Source organism: Sceloporus undulatus, chromosome 1, assembly GCF_019175285.1.
Source record: "Sceloporus undulatus isolate JIND9_A2432 ecotype Alabama chromosome 1, SceUnd_v1.1, whole genome shotgun sequence".
Lineage (NCBI taxonomy): Eukaryota > Metazoa > Chordata > Lepidosauria > Squamata > Phrynosomatidae > Sceloporus > Sceloporus undulatus.
This window is the reverse complement of record NC_056522.1, coordinates 94,189,014-94,211,124: the sequence shown is the minus strand read 5'-3', so window position 1 is coordinate 94,211,124 and position 22,111 is coordinate 94,189,014. Positions and strand designations below refer to the sequence as shown.

Genomic DNA, 22,111 nt, shown 5'->3' with positions numbered 1-22,111 from the left:
TACTTCCTTTTCAAGTTCTCCATTTGACAGGCCATTCACCATTTTAGTCGCCCTCCTTTGGACATGCTCCAGTTTCTCAATATCCTTTTAAAATTGTGGTGCCCAGAACTGAACATGGTATTCCAGGTGGGGCCTGACCAAAGTAGAATAGAGTGGCACTATTACTTCCCTTGATCACTATACTTTTATTGATGCCACCTAAAATGGCATTGGCCTTGTTAGCTGCCACATTGCACTGTTGATTCATGTTCAATTTGTGGTCTACTTCAACTCCTAGATCCCTTACACACGTAGTTTCATTCATCCAGGTGTCCCCCATCCTATATCTGTGCATTTCGTTTTTCTGCCCTTAAATTTCTCTGTGTTGAATTTCATTTTGTTAGCTTTGGCCCAGCTTTCTAGTCTATTCAGGTCATTTTGAATTTTGATCCTGTCCTCTGGATTATTAGCTATTCCTCCTAATTTGGTGTCATCTTCAAATTTAATGAGTATGCCCCCAATTCTGTCATCCAAGTCATTGATAAAGATGTTGAATAGCACTGGGCCCAGGACAGAGCCCTGTGGGACCCCACTGGTCACTTCTCTCCAGGATGAAAAGGAGCCATTGTTGAGCACCCTTTGGGTTCGGCCAGTCAACCAGTTACAAATCCATGTAACAGTTACTTTGTCTAGCCTACATTTTACAGGCTTGTTTGCAAGAATGTCATGGGGAACCTTGTCAAAGACCTTACTGAAATCAAGATATACTATATCCACAGCATTCCCTTAATCTACCAAGCTTGGGCTTAATCTATTCTATTATCGATTTATTTGTCTTCTTGATTTTCTTTTTCTCTGCTTTCTTCACTGCCCAGTTCTCACATCCATACATGAATTATTATTATTATCATTATCATCATCATCATTTATTTATTTATAGAGTGCTCTAAAGTTTGCACAGCACTTTACATAGTAAGGGTAAAAAAAAGAAGAATAAAAACCTGCCAAGCGGCATACAATCAAAAACAACAACATTACATGATTAAAATATCTCTAAAATAATACTATTGGTTTGAACAATCCTCACTTTGATGTTCAAAATTAAAGCTTTATTCTTTAGAATCCTGTCCAGTTCTTCATTGCTACCCTTCCCATTCCTATTTTTCTTCTGATTTCTTGACTGCACTCTCCATTTTGACCAATATTTGATCCAAGATATGAGATTTCCTTGACTATTTCAATTTACTTGTTATCTAGGATCAATTCTTGTAGAACTTCCTTGGTCATTATTTTTGTTACAAAGTCCTTTCTGGCTCAGGTCCAGGTTATTTGAAGACCTCTCCATAGGAGCTTGCTGACATCTTAAGATTTTCTGGGATAGCTCCTTCATTCTCCTACCACCCTCACAGGTATATCTGGTGGGAACACAGGAGAGGGACTTCTTGGTGGCTGCTCCTAAAAACTCTCTCTCTGGAAAGGTTAGGTAGGTACACTCCTTGCTATTTTTCCATATGCAGCTGAAGACCCTTCATTATATTTTAACCTTTGTATGATGCAAAATTTTAGCTGTGCCTGTTTTAATTTTTGCTAGCTGCCTCGAATCCCAGACTGGGAAAAATAATGGTGATGATGATGATGATGATGATGATGTGCCTGGCAGGGGACACAGAGTGGCTTACAACAAATTAAAACAAAGTACAGCTAAAATCTTGTTATGCAAAAGATGAAAGGGAATTAAAGGCACAATGTTTTTAAACTGCTTTTAAAAGGGGGGGGCAAGGACTTTAAATCTTGATTATCAAGAAGACCATAAGCAATATTGTATTCCTTTGGTTTTCAAGTGAACCAATTTCTTCATGTGAAGAAAATAGGAGAAACAAGAAGACTGGATTCTGGCTGGTGACTTAAGAGTACATAACTTGGCACTACGTGTTTGCATGTCTTCTTTTGGACACTGCACAAGGGGCTATTCACTAGCTCCTTGCCCAGCATCCCAAACTTCCTCCCCACATGCTGAGCCCCATGGGGCATTTCTGTAGCCATTTAGTGGCTGGCGGGGGAGGCGGGATGTATAGAAGAGAACAAACAGTAGGAACTGCAACTTGTCCTGGGTGCAGTTTTCCAGGTAGCTCTGAGTGAAACATTATTGCTTTGCTTCCTTGAGCTGGAGAACTGTAACCAGGCTGGGATGCAGTCTGTGTTGCATGGTCATTTCTTTTCCTCCCCAACAGCCAGTACATGACATAGCAGTGCCACACAGGGCCAGCAAGGAGGGCAGGAAACTCTATGTGCATGGAGCATTACACTCTACATGCCTGTTCTGTTATTGTAGTTGTGTAGTATTGTTGCACAAATGAGAGGGATTTTTTAAAATAAAAAATGCATTAAAATTGAAGCTTAATTCTATCTGTGTGTGTGTGTGCGTGTGCGTGCATGTGTGTGTGTGCAAGGCATGTGAAAATTTCACTTTTAAAATTTGTCTTAATGGACTTGAAAACAATACAGGGACAAGACTCTATGGAGTTTATCATGCAGGGTTTTTCCCGTGCAGAAACGGGATTAAAAACAGGGAAATCCTGGAAAAGCGGGATCGTTTTCACATTTCATGAGGAGTACTGAGCATTAACATGAAAATAAACTGCACAGAAAATGGATAAAATTGGCTGCTTTTTACTTTTGGGATTCACCCAAAAGTAAAAAATGGCCAAATTTGTCCAATTTCTGTGTGGTTTATTTTCACATTAATGCTCAATGCCCCTCATGAATGTGAAAATGATCCTGCTTTTTGCAGGATTTTTCCTGTTTTTAAATCCTGTTTTTGCATGGGATTTAGGCACTTAGCTTCCTGTATGATATACCCCTATGACAAACCCTGGTGCCAGTCTGTCCCAATATTACAGGTGGTAATAGCATCACCATATCAGAAGTACATTTATTTGTTCTTATTCCAATGTGATATATCCCATCCTATGCCAGCAATGCCAGTCTACACTGTACATTGAACAAATAGGACAGTCTCTCAGCAATAGGACACAAATCTGACATTAGAAATGGTAATACCTACAAATGAGTTGGAGAGTATTTCAGACTTCCTGAACATACAATATAGGATTAAAGATCACAGTTCTTGAACAAGAAAATGACAAAGGAATAATAATAGAGAAACAGAACTGAATTCAATTATATTCACAAATTCCAGTTTATTGGCAGAGGTATGAACAAAGGTACTAGTTTCATGGCACACTACATATATTACAAGAGTCTGAACTACTGCACATAAAACAAAACAAATATTTTTAAGGAGGGGTTTGAACTCATTAAAACTGCCTTTTAGCAAGCAGATTTATTGCTTTCACACCTTAAGTCTAACTGACTAGTGTAAAGATCTGAAAGACCTGTATCATCTAACACAGCCTTTGGAAAATGTAGAATGGGAGTCTCAATTTGTACCTTTCTAAATCCTGTTACATTCTGTCCCACTCCTACCACTGTATAAATATGCTTTCTAATCTGAGGCTTTAATATTACTCTGTACTGCATTTGAAGAAGGGGATTGATATCCACAAAAACTCATGCTAAAATAAAAATCAGTTTGTCTTAAAAGTGCTGTTACATTCCTTTTCCTTTTTTTTCCCTTTCCCCCTTTCCCCCTTTTCTTTTCTTCATCCCACTCTTTTCCTTTTTTTTATACAACAACAACAACACCATCCTAAATCTTAAGGTCTTGTATATCAACTTGAAGCAATCATGATAGACAGTAACTTCTCCTATCCAGTGGTTTACACATTGTCTGGTTTCCTGAAACGTCTGTCTTGCTGGTTCTTACGCTACTGTATATGCTCATGTATAAGTCCTAGGAACTGAAGACATTTTAGTCAAAAAATTGACCTAAAAAACTGTGTTGAGTTATCCATAGGTCAGTGTAAGTACTGTACTTTGACACTTATGTAAAAAAAAAAAAACCCTTAGTGAAAGGCAAGACTATAATCTGTCGTGGAAGCACTGATCCCCCTCTACTCTCTCATTCATCCAGCCTTTAGTGTAAGTATAAACAGTTATGACTACTGGAATTTTATAAGTTCTTTGACATTGTTTTCCTTTGCTTCATCTTTTAGATCAGTGGTCCCAAACTGTGTTCTTTAAGAGATTTTGGACTTCAGCTCCCAGAATCCCAGATTATTGGCCAACATGGCTGAGACTTTTTGGACTTCAGCTCCTAGAAGTCTCTTAAAGGGCAGTATGGGGACCACTGCTTTAGATCCTTTGTTACATGCCCCTAAATTTTATCCTCAGCATATCCACAGGTCATATCAGAATCCATAATTTAGCCCCCCAAATCTGCCTTCATTTATACATGAGATCAATTTATATTTGAGTATATATGGTAATTGATGTGAGGAACTAGCAGGGTTTTTTCTCCATTTTGCCAGGGGCTGGCACCACATTTTTGTGCGCATTGGCTACAGCTATTTCTTTTTTTCCAGGAAATGCACTGCAGACCAGAAGCTGCTTACAGTCTGGCAACAGATTACAGACACCACTACTGGAAAAAGTTTATTAGTGCACACAGTGATGCATGAAAATTATGCACATGTCTATTTTAACAGAGGTGTTGTTCTTGTCCTGGTCTGTGACTGTAATAAAGATTTATTCTAGGGGTGCTCTTTTTAATAACCTGTCATGTGGCAAGGCATGAACATTCAGGAAAGAGGACAGAACTTTTGCCATCTCTTTAGGAAACTATATGTGATATATGTGTCCTTAGGACAAGGCGTGTATGGTCAATCTAAGTTGTTCCTATCTAGCCATTTGACATATCGTTCTAGCTTGTAAGCCTTTTCTTTTCTGCATAGATTAGAAGGTAATGTTTCTCTTGGAGTTTGCCAATAACATAAAGAAATAAATCTATAGCCTTGTCCAACTCACAGGTAATATTTTTGCTAGCTAAGTAAATAGGTATAATGGTTTCATTAAGAAAACCCACTCAATTTTATTGCAACATCTGTCTAATTTCACTGAATTTTGAAAGACAAGGCAGCCATAGTCTTCTGAGTACTACTGCATAGAATTTGGAAACTACTATAATTCAGAACAACATCTGGCACTTCCATTGACCTTATGTCTCTCCTCCTGCCTTTCCACTGAGAAAATAAACCCTTGCACAAAATTCAGACTGTCAGCATTCGCAAATGACTAATGTCACAAACTTTTCCTTGCAACTACAGTGCTGGTCCGACTAACTCATGGTCTGACCTTGCTTCTTTGGGCTCACAGTCCCATAACCACTTACATAAAAGTTAGCCTCACTGAAATCAATAGGAATTACAACCTAGTGGAGATGTATAGAATCACATTATGTCTCTCTTTTGATAATTCTTCAGCAACTCCATATATTTTCGGTTTTTCACATTTATTTCCACAGGATACATACACAGTGGGCCTTGTGCATTACAAAAGAGGCCGGGATGGGGTCAGAACAAGTGGGAGACGCATTTTACCACACACAAAAGTCCCCATTCCGTTCTGTTCCCTTCCATTCTGTTCCCCATCTGTCCCACAGGAGACAGTTTTTGAGAACTGTTACCGTTCTCAAAATAGGGAATGAACAGAAGAGAATGGAATGGAATGGGGACTTTTGTGTGCGGTAAAATGCATCCCCCACTCATTCCGCACTCATCTCCGGCCCCTTTCATTCTGTTCCCAATCCATCCCGGTGCGATAAACTTCAATGGCTTTTCAAGATATGGAACTGATGATGTAGACAGGGCAAGAGTAGGGGAATGTGATGTACCACCTGGGTCATTTTTGAGTCTGCCAGGCACCCTAACAAACTGAAATTTCTGCCAAATGTCTTCAAGGGAAGGGATCATGGAGGCAATTTCAACATCTTTTCAAGCCCATGGGTCATTTCTTCATTTTAAACACAACCTATTGTGAGCTAAAACAGCTAAGAAGGGGTCAAAAATGGCAAAAGTCCTTATCACAAGCCAAGGGAGCACTTAAAGCCAACATTTTTCAACTTTCAGGGGGAGAGGGTTGAGAGCAGCCCTTCCTGATCCCTGGGTAGGGCAATACAGCTTCCAACCCTTGACAGAACATGGAAGCAGCTCACTGGTTGAGGGCTGCATTTGACTCTCTCCAGGCATTTCTGTGATCCTTCTCACACACACACACGCACACATGCTTGGAGAGAGTCATTTCTGTGTTTCCTAACAAAAATAACCCTCTCTGGTAAAAATGGTGCTTGAGGAGTATATATCTTGTTTTCCAGCAGAAGTGTGCTTCCCACAGAATTCCAGGAATATGATGGTGCTAGGAAACAGGACATACTGTCATGTTGTTTTCCAGCAACAACACAATTTTTTGTGGCACAAAAAATCAAGTGTCTTGATGGTGACAAGAGGCTATTTCTCTGGAGATTGTGTGAGAAACAGGAGGACTCCAAATGGGCCATTGCAGCCCACAACCCTTGGGATTTGACTATAGCTGTTGTAAGTACATCATTGACCACTCTTGTTTTTTCCTCTTTGGGTTGTAGTCTTTCTCTTTATTTTTGGCCCAGTTCTTTTGGGAAGACTCAGTGTCAGAGCAGTTTCCCACCATGTTCAAGGCGTGTGTCATCTAAACATGACAGGAAACTGCGTCATTTTGTCCCTTCTGTTTCAGGCCCATAAGTTGAAGTTCACTGAAAGTTACACAACAACATAAGAAATGACAAAAGTGTGTATTATGTTCAGTTGCGTTTCTGTGTATGTATGCTTGGTGGAAGTTAGTTCCATTTAATGCTGTTAGATTTAGGGACTATACAGACTGCCCCAAGAGGCAGTGGGATGCCACCCCTTTCCTGACCACATTGGGGCCACAGTAACTCATGCCATGGCCTCGATCTGGTCTTCAGAGCGTGTAAAAAGGAGCCGCAAAAAGCTGCTCTTTTTTGCACCCTCCAAATGGCGCTATAGCCATGGAGGTGCAGCTGTATGACACCCCTTCAGAGATACATCATCTGGATGCAGCATCAAAGGTGTGTCATGATGCCACATGCCTTTCTGGAGCAGCGCACAACATCATGGCACCCTGGGAGTGGAGTCAGGACATGCATCAGCAAGATGCTGCAGCCTGACTCTGCCCACAGTCTTTTGGGCCAGTCTGTATAGGGCCTTACTCTTTAGGAAGGAACAGGCAAAACCAACTCTGAATGTTTCTTGTCTAAGAAAAACCCTATGAAATTCATGACATCTCCATAAGTCAACAGGCAACTTGAAGACCCATACACAAACTAGGGATGGGATGGGGATTTGCTGATTTTCCTAAATGGGGTCAAAACTAGAGTTCCCAACTAATTCAGAAATTGGTGCATGAATTTAAAACCACATGAAGTTCCCACAGCTTTGCCAGGAATTTTCCTCCTTCTTCCTGACCCAAAGCTGCACAGCTTTCATTGAAAAATTATCAGTTTTTCCATCCGACACATAACTAGGTACTTATCATCCCCACAATGTTCTCTTCCCTCTTCTTCCTCAGCCCCAAAGTTGCACAAAAATCATCAGCTGTTAAAAGATGTTACAGCTATCTAACATGCTGGGGGGTTCTGTGGGGAGGAGTTGCTAGAAAGTTGATAGCTCTCTTGAGAGTTGCAGCCTCCAGCCAAGACTTCTGTGAAAGATGGGGGGGGGGGGTAACCGAGGGAAGTTGCAGAGAGGGAAGTTGTGGATGTTTGACAGCTGATGGTCTAGTTTGTGCTTTTCCCACTAGTCTCCTCCCTCTGATCCCCCCAGTCCTGACAAGAGGTTGTGGGGGGGGGATCAGTTGTCAAACAAGGGAGGGGGCTGCAGGACTGGGGAAGGCAAAAGGGCCATCCCTTTGTGGATGGACTCTTGATCCTGTTGCCTGTCATTGATGGACTTTATGGGGGAAGGGGAATGATACATTACTTGAAATTTACATTAATACAGCCTTTTGTTTCTTCTTATCCTGGATTTGGCTACAATTTGTTTTAAAGGTTAGATTTCATTATTCCTCCTCCTCCCTACTCCCACACGAACACCCTCCCCAGAGGGTCCTTCTCAGTTTCTCAAGAATGCATTTTGAGGGTGGTAAGAGCCAGTGTGGTGTAGTAGTTTGAGTTATGGACTATGATTCTTAAGACCAGGATATGAATTCCCACTTGGACCTGGAAACCCACTGGGGGACCTTGGACATGCCTCAGCCTCAGAGGAAGGCAAAGGCTCTGAATAAATCTTACCAAGCAAATCCCCAGGATAGGTCCATCTTAGAGTCGCCATAAGTTGGAAACAACTTGAAGGCACACAACAATAACAAAACCTTATGCAATTCAACAAGAGACTTGAAGGCACATACATATAAAAGAGACAGGTAATACTTCTCTATTTCAATGACAGAAGCTGTCCCGTTGGTGTTCTGTTAAGGCCTTAGTTCTATTACAGTGCGCCTGCACTATACTAGGGTGCACTATATCTGGCTTCCTGCTTATGCGGAAGTCGCGTGATAATAAAAAGAATGCCGTGTGCGCCCATGTGCGCACCACACCACCACCGTGTGCACATGCCCCATTGTTTCCTATAGGGTGCGAACATATGTGGATTTTACCTTACGCGGGGGGGGGGGTGTCAGAACGGATCCCCCATGTAAAGAGAGGTCCCACTGTATAACTGCTGTCAACTTGATTTTCAAGGACAACTTCTTTCAGAGGTTGTACAATGGAAGTAACATTTTTCTCATTCCAATTCCAATTCTCCCATCCCAAAATATAAACAAGGTTTTTTTTGGGGGGGGGGTGTTTGTTTGTTTGTTTTGAAGTACAGCTACCATGGAGTTATTTTTTCAAACTTTATTCTGGACTTGGAAAAATATAGTGTCATTGGGTATGTGAAAGAAAGTCCCATTCATCTGAACAAATCAAATTTCTAGCATATTTGTTTGTCACAGCAGCCTTATAGGAAAACCAATTTGTCTATATTCATCTTCTCTCCATACTGCAGATTAGGTATGTTTGTTTGTGTGTGTAAGTGTAAAAGTGCTGCCACGTTCTGAGTACCTATCACGATCAAGGACAAATGACTTCAGATGTCTCAAGCGGTCTTAGGAATAGGGATAGTTCTGAATATTTGCTGACGTAGTGATTGCTCCTGCTTTGCTGACACATTGGCTTATTTTATCCCATACTATTCTTGGAGCTGACGTGGGTTTAGTGACATACAGGGGAATGTCAGCGTAGACTAGTGCTACTGGCTGAGGTCATTTGTGTTATACTTTCTCTGGAACAGTGTCCTCTCACATTTCTGTTGCTGAAGCAAAAAGCCCTTTGTATCTGGAAGAAAATCTTTAGGTTTAAACACCAAATGTGTTTATGCTTTTGCTAATTTGGACTAGGGATTTTTTTTAATTGGGAAAAAAATTAAAATACAAGGATTAAAGCCCAAGACATTCACGGTAACCCAACAGGTAGAAATGAAATGAAGATATGCTTTTATCATTTAAAAAAACTTTTTAATTGGTCTGTTTGTTTATATTTCACTCTATCCTTTTCCATATTGTGCATCGCTTTAGGATAATTAAAGAAACCAGTGTTAAAACATATCAAGGTTAATGTCTTCAGGTGACAGAGTTAAAATTCTCACTGCCATACTCTGCTTACAGATATGCTGTAGCCTGCCGGTGTGTCCATCTTGAATCCTAATCATATACTTTTACTTTGAAGTATTAGTCATTTCAAGTCAGACTAAGTAGGCATAGGTTTCTAATATAAAGCACTAAAAATACAATTAGTTTCAAATTATGTTTGCTAAAATGCACAGCAAATGGGCATAAATATTACAATAAAGAGTATTTGCCAAGGCTGGCCACAATGCAAAGGTTTTTATGACAGGACTAGGCAACATGTGGCCTTGAGTTCTTGTTGGACTGCAGCTGCCATCAGCCCTGGCTAGCATAGACATTGATGAAAGATGATAGGATCTGAAGTCCAACATGTGGAAGGCCACAAGTCACCACTCTTGCCTTATTACAACATACCCCATGATATTTTGTAGATGAAAGCTAGGACAGGTGTGTCCAGGGAACATCAAAGTATGGTCAAGGTGGCAAAAGTTATTAATGCAGAGGAAAACACAAGTTTTCTCTTTTCCTGTTGAGTTAATGGACTGCAAACTTATTTTTTTCAGAAACTGAAGTAAGATGAGGACAGTGGGTGAGTGTGGGAGGAGGAGAGAGAAAAGGATATTTAAAAAGCAGCTGAAAAAGTGGGATGATGGGATGAATCATAAATTCCTGCCAAATTGGGACAGTAGGAGGTTATGTTTCAAGAGGAATGGAATCTTGATATCCAATAGACACTTACAAGATGAACAGTCTGGAAGCAAGTAGATTCCTAAAGAAAACCACCTAAGAGCTAATCCTGCATCATCACACTGTTGAGAATGCCAGCTAAACATCTAGCTCTTTTGCTAGACTTCAAACTGCTCTTTCTTCACATTTTGTTGTGTTGTACAATACACACTCTGTTGTGTATCCCTTTCCAAAGACTAGAGAGAGATTACCAGCCACTAAGGATCATGAAGCTTTTATCTCCCATAAGGCACCAGATTATGGAAAACAGTAGTGATTGGCCCTTTCGCTCACAGTAAATGCATCTAACTAGAAATTATGTTGAAGGGAAATCAGGTAATTCAAAATTGTTCAAAATGCATCTCTTGAATTATCACATGGGGTGGATCCTAATAAGGATGTCAATATTAATAGGAATATGTTGACATAAGTACATATACGACCCCATAGATGCTTCTCACGGGTTTAGAAGTCAGTCTCAAGTTCTGACTTAGACCTAATGGATGCTAAATGATTAGCAAGCTGCCTTTTAGTAGGTCTAATTATTGGCCTGTTTAGTCCGATCATATCTATTTTGAAGTGCAATGGCTCCTTGGAATTTTAAGTAGAATTCTTTCCTACAATCCATTAACTGAAATCTTAGCAACCGATTATACCAGTATCCATTGTAAGCCACGATCAGGACCGTACCACTAGGCCACCAAACCAATAAATGTATATATGGGGAATTATAATTAACTCAAATGGAGTGGCTCAGTGGCTGTGTTACTTAGGTGTTTTTTAAGCCTATGTATACTGAAGTCAAAGGCAAAGAGAGTCCAAAGGCAAATCCCCAATGAGACACACTTTATTTAAATCAACACACGCATGCATGCATGCACACACACACCTAGAGAAATAGAGAGGTTAGATTGAGATACATCAGAGATACTTTACCTGAAGGATTACGGTCTTGGTTCCTGAGGGTACTGGGGAATGACGATCTCAAACAGTTCCCCACGCATGCAGGAAGTTGGGGAACTGCCGAGGAGCATGGTCAAACAGACTGACAACATTTCTTCCTCCTGCAAGACCAAGCTGGCAAACAAAGGAAGTCCAAGATTTAAACAGAGATTTTTTTGCCCTGGGGCAAAATCCAGAGGCTCAATGGTCTAAATCTTTGTTTGGGGATCTGGGGATATGAATGGGTACATTGTCTTACCAGATCGCATAAACAAAGATGTTTACCCAAGCGGTATCATCCCATCTTACATGACCAGGTTGCATCTTATCTCCTTTGTTAGATCCGAAACTATACATCCTCCTGGTGACTCCTGGAATGCTAGCTTGTTTCTGCCTGCCCACTTTGAAGTTTCCACATAGAAGGGTCATTCAGAGGATGCCCACATTCACTTACTGTCAAGAGGAATCCCTTATTCAGGAATCTAATGTAAGTGTACATGAGTTATGGCATTTCTCCCCAAACTTCACAAATGGTCCTGACTGCAGTTTTTTTTCACACTTATACTGTTTAACTCCTATCATGGAAGGCTTACAGGAGACACTCTGAACAGAAAGTTAAACGGAAACTTTATTATCTCTCTGCAACAGGAACAGGGCCGTAGAAAGACTGAGTCTAGTGCCACCTAATAGCTAAACTATGAAACGACATGATCCACACAACTCCCATTGACCTCAATGGAAATTAAGCAATCAGTGTGCAGAACTGGATTCATTGTCTTGTTCTTACAATTGCATTTCATTGGTATTTCCTGTTCAGATTGTAACTCACTCTAGTTCCAGAATATAATTGAAATGGGGTGGAACCTAGCGTGTTATAATTCATCTTATAAATTAACATGGTAGGTTGTTGTTTTGTGTTATCATTTTGTGCCAAGCACTTTAAAGTGTCAATGTTAGTTTAGATGTTTTTGCTATGCCAAATTTTCACTTGCTTGGTCACTTATTATTTATTTATTTATAAAAAGGTAATAGCAACAAAATCTAGTTGGAACTCTGAAAGCCTAAAGTCAATTTCTATAGCATATAGATAGCATTCCAAGAAAAGAATTAGCACTGCATATACGTATAGTTTTGGGGATTAAGACAAACACAGCTGAGCTCAGTGTGGCTTACTTTTTAGTAGACGTATATAGGACTTAATTTTGCTTCTCTATTTAAAAGAATGAAAGGCAGGTAATTATTTAAATCTAGATATGAGTTATGGGAAGAAGATAGTGGTAAACTGGTAACATAAGAGAACAGAGTAGTAAGAGAGGTTCTGCTGCTGGGGAAAACTGTGGAATGGGAGGGTCGGAAGATATGTAATTATCATTTAAAATTTAATAGCAACATCAGGAGCACTTCTGCTAGTAGTAGTACTAGTAAATAAAAGAAGACTGTGAAAAGGTGGAAATGAATGAAATAATGAACTTTCAAATGCATTAATTAGAATTTCCATAATTTCTCTGGAAAAGTTTCTGTGCCTTTACCAGAGGGCATCCATATACGATAGTAACAAAATACAGCTACAGGAAGAAGTCTATATCTATTGAACTGTTGTTCTGCTGATGTTGAGATACAACTGATGTTGTTGTTGTGTACCTTCAAGTAACTTCCAAATTATGGTGATTCTATCATGTGGTTTTCTTGCCAAGGTTTGTTCAAAGTAGGTTTACCTTTGCTTTCCTCAGAGGTTGAGAGAGTGTGACTTACTTGGGACCACGCAATGGGTTTCCATGGCTAACTGGGGATCTGAACCCTGATCTCCAGAGTCATACTCCAGTGCTCAAACCATTACATCTTGCTGCGTCTCAGAATTGATAATCCAGACTGAAATTATATCATATCTTTTTTCTTCTTAACATGAAATGTTGAAACAACAGAAGCAATAAATGGTGCAACATTGAAAGATGTGACCCTACAGAAAATAGGCAAAGTAATTAAAAAGGCCAAGTATAAATCTACATCTGTCAGTTAGAAGAAAAAAAATTCCAATTGAGTAAACTGATGTTTTGGCACCAACACACCTCATATTTTATTGCCACTTTATATTAATTAAAATTTGGCAGTGTTCAGTTTTATTTGCCACTGTGACATTATGCTAATTAGTAATCACCTACAAGGACTTAATTCTGTTTGATTTACTATCCTTTAAATAAATCCTTACCGACTTTGGAAACACAGATCCAAAACTTCAGAATGATGGAAACTTCAGAACGATGATCTAAAGTCCTGTGCATATTTTGAAGTAAATATGCTAGCTGTAATCCAATCCATATTTGCTCAGGAGTAAGAGTCATTGACCATAGTGGGACTTAGGTCCAAAACACACTGCAGAAATAATCCAGTCTAAGAATGCTTTAACGGCCCTGTCTCAGTGATAGAGAATTCTGAGAATTGTAGTTTACTGTGGCACCAGAGTTCTCTGACAGAGAAGGCTAAGGCCCAATACAGATGGGCCCGATGTGGGCTGCTGGTGCTAGGGTTACGGGACTGCATGGTAACCACAGGGTCCCTAACCCTAGCACATACAGAGTGTGTGATAATGGCGGTGCTCTGTGCACACGGGCACTACCATTATGATGTCATGGCTGCACCGCATCCAAATGGCATGGAGTGGCCGTGATGTGTTTGCACCACCCCAGGCCGCTTATGGTGGCCTAACTGCGGTGCAAAAAGGAGCTCCGAAATGGAGCTCCTTCTGGTGTGAGCCTCATTCCTGCAGCCACCAAACAGCTGCGGGAATGACACCAGGGAGAAAGGGGCCAAGCGGCCCCTTTCGCCTCTGGCTGCGGCTGTCGGGGTTTACTGGGGCATGAAGCCCCAAGGACACCCCTCTTCCAGTCCCTGTGGGGAAGCGACATTTTGCTGCTTCTCCGTGGCCTGGAAAAGCGCTGGGTTCGAGCCACAGGGGCTGACGGTGAAGCTGCCCTGCCTCCAACCTGGCAAGAAAAGGTGCAGCTGCAGACCGCCCCTTTTCCGCAGTCCATACCATGCCTATCTGTCTCACAAAACTACAGTTCCCAGAATTCCCTAGCATTGAGCCAGGGCAGTCTGAAACAGGGTTATTTCTGCAATATATTTTGGACCTTAATGTCCATGTACGTATACTAGGGGGGCATTCAGACTACCTTTTACCCCAGTTCAGAAACTGGATTAAATTCAGGAAGTTCATATTGGCCCCAATTGTTCTACAATCGAAATCAAGACTTTCACACCTGTTCAGGGGCAAATGCCCCTTGGCATGGGTCTTTTGAAAGCAGAGTTTTATCTGTATCTTTTGAGAAAACCCGGGTCCCTGCAAATGTGAACGTGGACCCGGTCATAATCGGATCAAGTTCAGGGGAGGGATTAGGTCAGAGGGAGGGCAAAGGGCGGAACATGCCTCGCCTTCATCAGGGTGAAGGAAGAGGAGGAGGAGGAAAGAGCAGGGAGCAGGAGGCCATGGAGGGCAGGATCGGGACGAAGGAGGAGGAGGAAGGGTGCCATGGAGGGCAGGATCAGAGGGAAAGAGGAAGGAGGAAGGGTGCTATGGAGGGCAGGATCAGAGGGAAGGAGGAGGAGGAGGGAAGGAGCATGGCAAAGGGGGCCATGGAGGGCAGAATTGGGGTGAAGGAGGAGGAGGAGGAGCAGGAGGACGGGTCAAGTTCATGGGAGGGATTAGGTCAGAGGGACGGTAGAGAACGGAACATGCCTTCCTCTCACAGGCAGCTCTCTCTCTCTCTCTCTCTCTCTGGAATTTTTAATTTTGACAGACTATGCGAATAGTTCTTCAGTTCTACATATAGATAGAATATGTCTGCTTGTGTTACATTTCCCTTTTGTTTGCTTGCTGCCGGCACTCCACCTCACTTTGGAAGAGGCCTTTTTTTAAAAAAATTATTTTTTATTTTATTTTATTTTTTTGGTTGTAATATGCGAATACTACAATGCGAATGTTACAAATGTTTCCCTTTCAATTTGGCAAATTGATACAGAATGCTTTTGCTATATACAGTCGGCCCTTCTTATACACGGATTTTTTATACACGGATTTAAGCATACATGGTTTGAAAATGTTCCAAAAAAGAATAAATTTATCTTGATGTTCCATTTTTTATTAGGGACACCATTTTGCTCTGTCATTATACTTAATGGGACTTGAGCATACACGGATTTTGTTATACACGGGGGATCTTGGAACCAAACCTCAGCGTATAACAAGGGTCCACTGTATGTTTATTGTAAGGCATTCTGGGGTGGCAATCTGAAAGCAAAGGATGCAGAGATGGCATTCCGAGGTGAGGTATTATTATTATTATTATTATTATTATTATTATTATTATTATTATTGTGACGGGAAGAGGATGCATGGGGGGAAGCAAGGGCTTTGGAGGTAGCATTGGGCTGCAAGCGAAGGAGAAGCAGAGGTTGGCATTCAGACTGAAGGCTGTGGAACTCCATGACTTTAGGGGAGTCATATTCTCTCATCCTCAGGGGGAAAACAATGGCAAATCTCCTCAGAATCAATCTTGCCAAGAAAACCCCAAGATGGAGTCGTTTTAGGCTTGCCATAATCTGTAATGACCCAAATACACACAACACACCTGGAGGTTTTTAAATTTGACAAATTGACAGAATATGTGCACACTGCCACCAGTTGTTTTTTTTGTTTTGTTTTGTTTTTTTTAAAAAGGAGGGGGAAAGCACCCATCTGGTTGGCCAATGGCTGTAGGATACGTCACCTTTGACAAAAACGGAAGTGAATTTCATTGACAGCAAAGGAGGCTTCATTTTAAACAGGTACCGTAAATGTGAACTTCAGAGGGGTAAATTACCCCGATCAAGGTAAAAGGTAGTTTCCAAGGAGATTCAAGAGTGGGGGGGGGGACCCGGATCTGCCCAGTTCTATCCAGGGCAAGTGGGCGAGTGGGAATGGGGCCTAGGATGGTGGACAAATTACTCAAATACAAGTGAGCTGTTTACACAAATGGCTTAAAACATGACAACTATAGACAAGTCTTACTAAGATTGCACAGTGGCCCACAAAAACCATGGCCTGGATGCGAGCAAACAAACTGAAACTTAATCCAGACAAGACAGAAGTGCTCCTAGTCAGTCGGAACGCAGATCAAGGAGTAGGGATCCAGCCTGTGTTAGATGGGATCACACTCCCCCTGAAGACACAGGTTCGCAGTTTGGGGGCACTCTTGGACTCATCTTTAAACCTGGAGGCCCAGGTCTCTGCTGTGACCAGGAGTGCTTTCACACATTTCAAACCTGTGTACCAGCTGTGTTCATTCCTTGAGATGCCGGATCTGGCCACGGTGGTACATGGCTTGGTTACATCCCCTTTGGACTACTGTAAGGCTCTACAATGGGACTGCCATTGAAGAGTGTTCAGAAAATTCAGTTGGTTCAAAGAGCTGCTGCCAGGCTCTTAAAGGGGGCAGATTACAGAGACCACACAATGCCCCTGCTGAAATAGCTTCATTGGCTGTCAGTTTGTTTCTGGGCACAATTCAAGGTGCTGTTATTACCTATAAAGCCCTACATAACACAGGTCCACACTATTTGGCAGCCCGTATCTCCTTGTATGAACTGGCCCAGACTCTGAGATCCTCTGGAGAGGCCCTTCTCTCTGTCCCAACACCATCACAAGCACAGTTGGTGGAGATGCGAGAGAGGGCCTTCTCAGTCTCCTGGAAACTCCAGAGTAAACCACAGGTTCTTTTAAACCAAATGTATGGCTTAAAACAATAGGTTTGGTGGTGGTGGTGGTGGTGGTGGTGTGTGTGTGTGTGTGTGTGTGTTGTACATCATCTGGACAGATTGCATCAGGACTGGGGTGAGTTTGATGTTTATCCTTAACATACAGAAGCTTAATATGCACAAAACCATGCCAAGGCATAGAGATGTACAATAGCTGTTACTGATTTCCTCTGATTATCAGTTATTGTTGACTGCAGCCATTCACTCAAAACCACAAGGTTGCGAGTTCAAGACCAGAAAAAGGGCCCAAGCTCGACTCAGGCTTGCATCCTTCTGAGGTCACTAAAATGAGTACCCAAACTGTTGGGGGCAAATTAGCTTACTTGCTAATTAGCTTACTTGCTGTTCACCGCTATGATCTTTGGAATAGCAGTATATAAATAAAACATATTATATTATATATTATATATACCCAAGGTTGGTCTAAAAGCCACCAGATTTGGGAGACATAGCACAGTTAATGAGGGCTTCTTTACCTGGGCACCTTTGAAAACTTGATTGGTGGTCATGGCTGAAGGAAGGCATCCCATTGTCCAAATTACCTTTCACTTGTTCCATCTCCACATGTCTAAGAACCTCAAAACCACAAGACCCTTGGGGGAAAGTAACATTTAATCACTGACAGAAGCCCCTTCACTGCTAGATTAGTGGTTTTTCTTACTCTTTACGCAGTAAACCAAGTCCTTCTTCCACTTCTCTCACATTTGGTGGACAACTTTCTTCCATCTGAACCTGCTTGTAACATAATTTTCTTCAAAGGCTCTTTCATATGCCCTGCCACCAAGAGACTTCAGGTTAGTGGGGACTTGGGATTAGGATGACTTCATGACAAGGAGAAAGATTCCAAAATCTTAAACAGCTCTGTGGAAACAGGAATTTCAGTAGATGTGGGGGACTAAATACCCTAAGGACACCAGATCCCATCTGATCTTGGAAGCTAAACAGGGTCAGCCCTGGCTAATACTTGGATAGGATACTGCCAATGAATACCAGGGGCTGTAGGCTACATTTCAAAGGAAGTAACTGACAAATCCAACTCAGAGTATTCCTTTCATAAGAAAACCTTATTCAGTTGCTGGGGCTGCTGTATGTCAACAGCTGATTTGAAGGCACCTATACATGCACGTACACAACCTGTCATGAAATTCCTTCTTTCACATAACTACTGCAGATACAGGAGCCTTGTTCTCTTCCACATGTGGTCACCCTTCATGAGGCTGGGTCTTTTCAATTTCAGTGCCCTGTTTTTGGAAATTCCTTTCTAAGAAAGTCTAACTGCCCCCTGCTTTACCTAGATTTATTTGGTCCATAAGGATCATTTTGGTTTAGCCATTTTTACACTACTCTGGATGCTTTAAAGTTGGTTTGTTCTGCATTTTAATTTTATTTATTTTGATATGAAATTGCTTGTAGAGTTGTGAACCCACTTGTCAAATATTCTTCTAAATAAATCTGCTAGGAGGCTTCACTAAGAGCAATGTGATCAGAACAAAATTATGTACGATATGGGCAATCTGCATTTGGATTCTGGACATTCTGGGAGCCTCATGTGCGCCTTTTGATGTAAAGCTACTTTGTCTCTGTTTTTGGAAGCTTAAAATCATGCACAACTCTGCCCTTTGCTGTGCTGGGGTTGTTGCAGAAAAGGAGAAGGGGGATTGAACTTTGTCATGTCTGCTTCCCCTCACCCAGGGCAGGGGGTGGTACATTTGGCCTTCCAGGTGTTTTGGATGATAAACAATGTTGAAATGTTGAATGGGGCCCATGGGAGTTGGTAGTCCAAAACAATTGGCTCCCCATATTCTGTCTGAGGAAGACTCTTGGCTTCTACAATCTAATTTTGCTTGGGAAAAGGGCAGGGGGAGAAAGGAAAAACACTACATTCACTAGAACTGCCATTCCCCCCATCCCAGCTACTTTTAAGTTTTTTTAAAAAAACCCAACAGCTTCAGGAACACTTTCCACAGATTATCCATGTCATAGTTCATTTGATCCTAAATTCTCAAAAGTGCTGTGCTGGGTTAGTAGTTACCTCCACAGATTTTATTTTCTAAAACATGTGGCAACTATGGCAAGATTCAAAAATGCAGTCCTAGAGCAGAATGTCTTGAATTTGGTCTGGTGGTGATGGTGAGGCAATGTAATGACTCTGAGCCTGTCTTGTGCGCATTTTAATGTGAACTGCTGCTATGAACTCACGTAATGTAACAAGGTATCTGCATAGCTGTCCTGGTTGCAAAATAATAATTTAATTTACTGCAGAGCAGTAACTATCTTGTAAGAGCACATTCATTTGGGCTGAAGGTGTTTCAATTATTATTTGTCCTTTGATTTCAAGATGAATTTATTATTATTATTATTATTATTATTATTATTATTATTATTATTATTATTATATGTCTCCCATAGAAATCTAAGGGATTTCAAAGTGTCATGGACAAGGGACATTCTTTAGTGTTCATAAACAATGTTCCACAACCTTGTTTTCTTCCAACACACAGCTGGTTCTCATATTGTACTAAAAATATTGAGATCAGAAATACTGAGAATAGAATCACATTGCTAGTGTGTTGTTAGGACTCCCAGGGAAGCAACAAAAATCTCATTTAAAAGAGAGAAAGGCTGATAACACTTCTAGAAAACAAGAGCAAATAAACAAAGTAACATATCTTCTTAGCATCTCAGTTTACACAATCCATTTACAAGTAAAGGCTCAGAATGCTTCATTATGTTTTAATGATTTCCTATTTTCCATAAGAGTTCTGCATAAATAATGTTTCTCTTCACAAGGCAAATGGTGAGTAGATTAGGGGGGGCAATTATGCAGCCTTCTAAATGTTGTTGGGCCTCAACTCCCAATGTTTCTCATTCTTCAGTGCTTAGGGCTGCTAGAAGGTGCAGTATAACAACATCTGGAGAGCCACATAAGTCCAGTTCTACATCATCAACACTACAGTGACACTATCTTTCTTTCTTTTTTCAGTGTTGTTGCAGTTTATGATAAAAATTCCTCCACTGTATGAAATGTGAAATGTTGGTACAACTTGCTTTGTTGTTTGTTTAAGATGGAAACATGAGATTCTTGGCATGCCAATGTGTCCTGTTTTTACTGTAACTACAGGAGGAAAACCTAATACTACATTGTGTGTCAGGTTTCGTAATTTAACAGCACAATCCTATATGAATTTCTTCAGAAGGAAATCTCATTAGATTCAATGAAAATTGCTCCTAAATAAATATATATAGGATTGCATCCCAACAGCACACTCATATGCGCCTCTGCTGATAAAGATTCATAAGTAAATAAGTATAGTGGGTTCTTCTTATCCATGGGTTTACCAGCTGCAGATCTGAGCTTCTGTGGATGGCAAGCCCTGTTTTTTTTAATGGAGGCATGTGCATGCAGCCATGCCAGCAGATGCACACACGTCATTCTGCCATAACATGCAAAGGTACGACTGTGGGCAACATTTCCCCGATACCATAGGCAGCATGGGCCAATTATTGGAACAATTCTTAAAATATCTGCATATAAGTTTGCCTCATTCTAAGTCACAAGATAAAGCTGATGTAAAGTCGTGCCCTATTTTCTTGCACCAAATCTGAATTGATGCTGTAGGATTGTGTCCAAATTTTAATTACATCTTGTGTGTTCATCTATTTGCTGTTTTGCAGTTGCTTTGCAATTTCTCTGCTAAACTGAGCAAGAAAAGTTTTCTAATTTTAAAGCTTCATACTTAATTCAGTGAAACAGATTGTAGTAGATAAACATCTATAAACATTTCAGAAGGAATTTATTCTTGGGATCCATCAGAACATTTACAGATTTTCAGTAGCAAAACTGCATGGTACAATGTTACTCAAGAGGAATAGCTATCACATATTGTTTTGTTCTTCATCTTTCCAGCTGCTTCTCTTTTTTGGCAAAGACCTGTTCTTGGATTAAATAGGTAATCCATACAATCATATTATATCAGATGATAAAAGGTTTTCTAAACTGTATCATGGCAGGAGAAGGTGGAACTTTGTATGTTTAAATGTGCACTCATTAATCAAAATGCCTGTATGTGTCAAGACTCATAAATGTCCAGAGCTTGGAAAACTGGATTTCTTTTTCTTTTCTGTTTTTAACTCCCCTCTCATGATTTCAGGGCCTACAGAAATAGATACTTGCTGTTATATTTGCAGATTTTTAAAAAATATTTCCTTTTACTGGTGATGCTTTCTGGGGATTCTGGGGGTTGTAGTCCAAAAGTAACTTTTCAAAGCTCTACATCAGGGGTGAGAATGTTGTGGCCCTCCAAATATTGCTGAACTGCAACCCCCAGCAGCCCTAGCCAGCAAAGTCAATGGATGTTCAACAATACCTGGAGGGCTGCATGATTTTCATACTTGCCCAAAATGCTCTTGGACTGTCAGTTCCCATCAGCCCACACTGGCCGATGGGAGGCTGGAGGACAGCTAATCTCCCACTCCTACAAGCATACAGGAATTCTTCAGTCATGCTCATATTCTATATGGGCTCATGGACATGTGCTGCATGTCTTTGCACATTACTTGCCATGCTTCCTAGTGTTGTCTATGTATTATTGTTCCTAGAATGGCTTTATGGAAATGTTAGGTATAGCAAACAGCCACAATGTCTCAAAGGCAGCCAACATGATCATGTACAGTTCCCAGCAACTTCTGCTACAACCACCAAATACTATAACTACTATTTCTGTTGAGTACATCAGCAATGTGGCTGTATCTCTAGTTGCCATGAATATCTTTGATTATTGTCCAGTTTGAGCACATAAGTTCCTGAGCTATTGGCTTTATCACATGGGGAAAAGCAGGGGTTTAAATCAAGTGGAGCCCTGGTGGCGCAGTGGTTAAACGCCTGTACTGCAGCCATTCACTCAAAACCACAAGGTTGCGAGTTCAAGACCAGCAAAAGGGCCCAAGCTCGACTCAGGCTTGCATCCTTCCGAGGTCGCTAAAATGAGTACCCAGACTGTTGGAGGCCAATTAGCTTACTTGCTAATTAGCTTACTTGCTAATTAGCTTACTTGCT

The 22,111-nt window shown here is 41.0% G+C and overlaps 1 protein-coding gene across 4 annotated transcripts in view; it reads left to right on the top strand.

Annotated features, from left to right (window-relative positions):
• The window catches only part of PDE7B (phosphodiesterase 7B), a 264,361-nt gene that overhangs the window by 75,452 nt on the left and 166,798 nt on the right, over positions 1–22,111 (top strand). The window contains exons 1-2 of one of the 4 annotated variants that reach the window (XM_042445793.1): positions 6,406–6,470; positions 11,607–11,752. The exons of 2 other annotated variants lie outside the window; for them this stretch is intronic. In XM_042445793.1, the coding sequence (XP_042301727.1) occupies positions 6,425–6,470; positions 11,607–11,752 (192 nt within the window). In that variant the 5' untranslated portion in view covers positions 6,406–6,424. Of the gene's footprint in view, positions 1–6,405; positions 6,471–11,606; positions 11,753–22,111 lie in introns of those variants that run through there. One more of the 4 variants, XM_042445796.1, reaches the window with a different exon arrangement.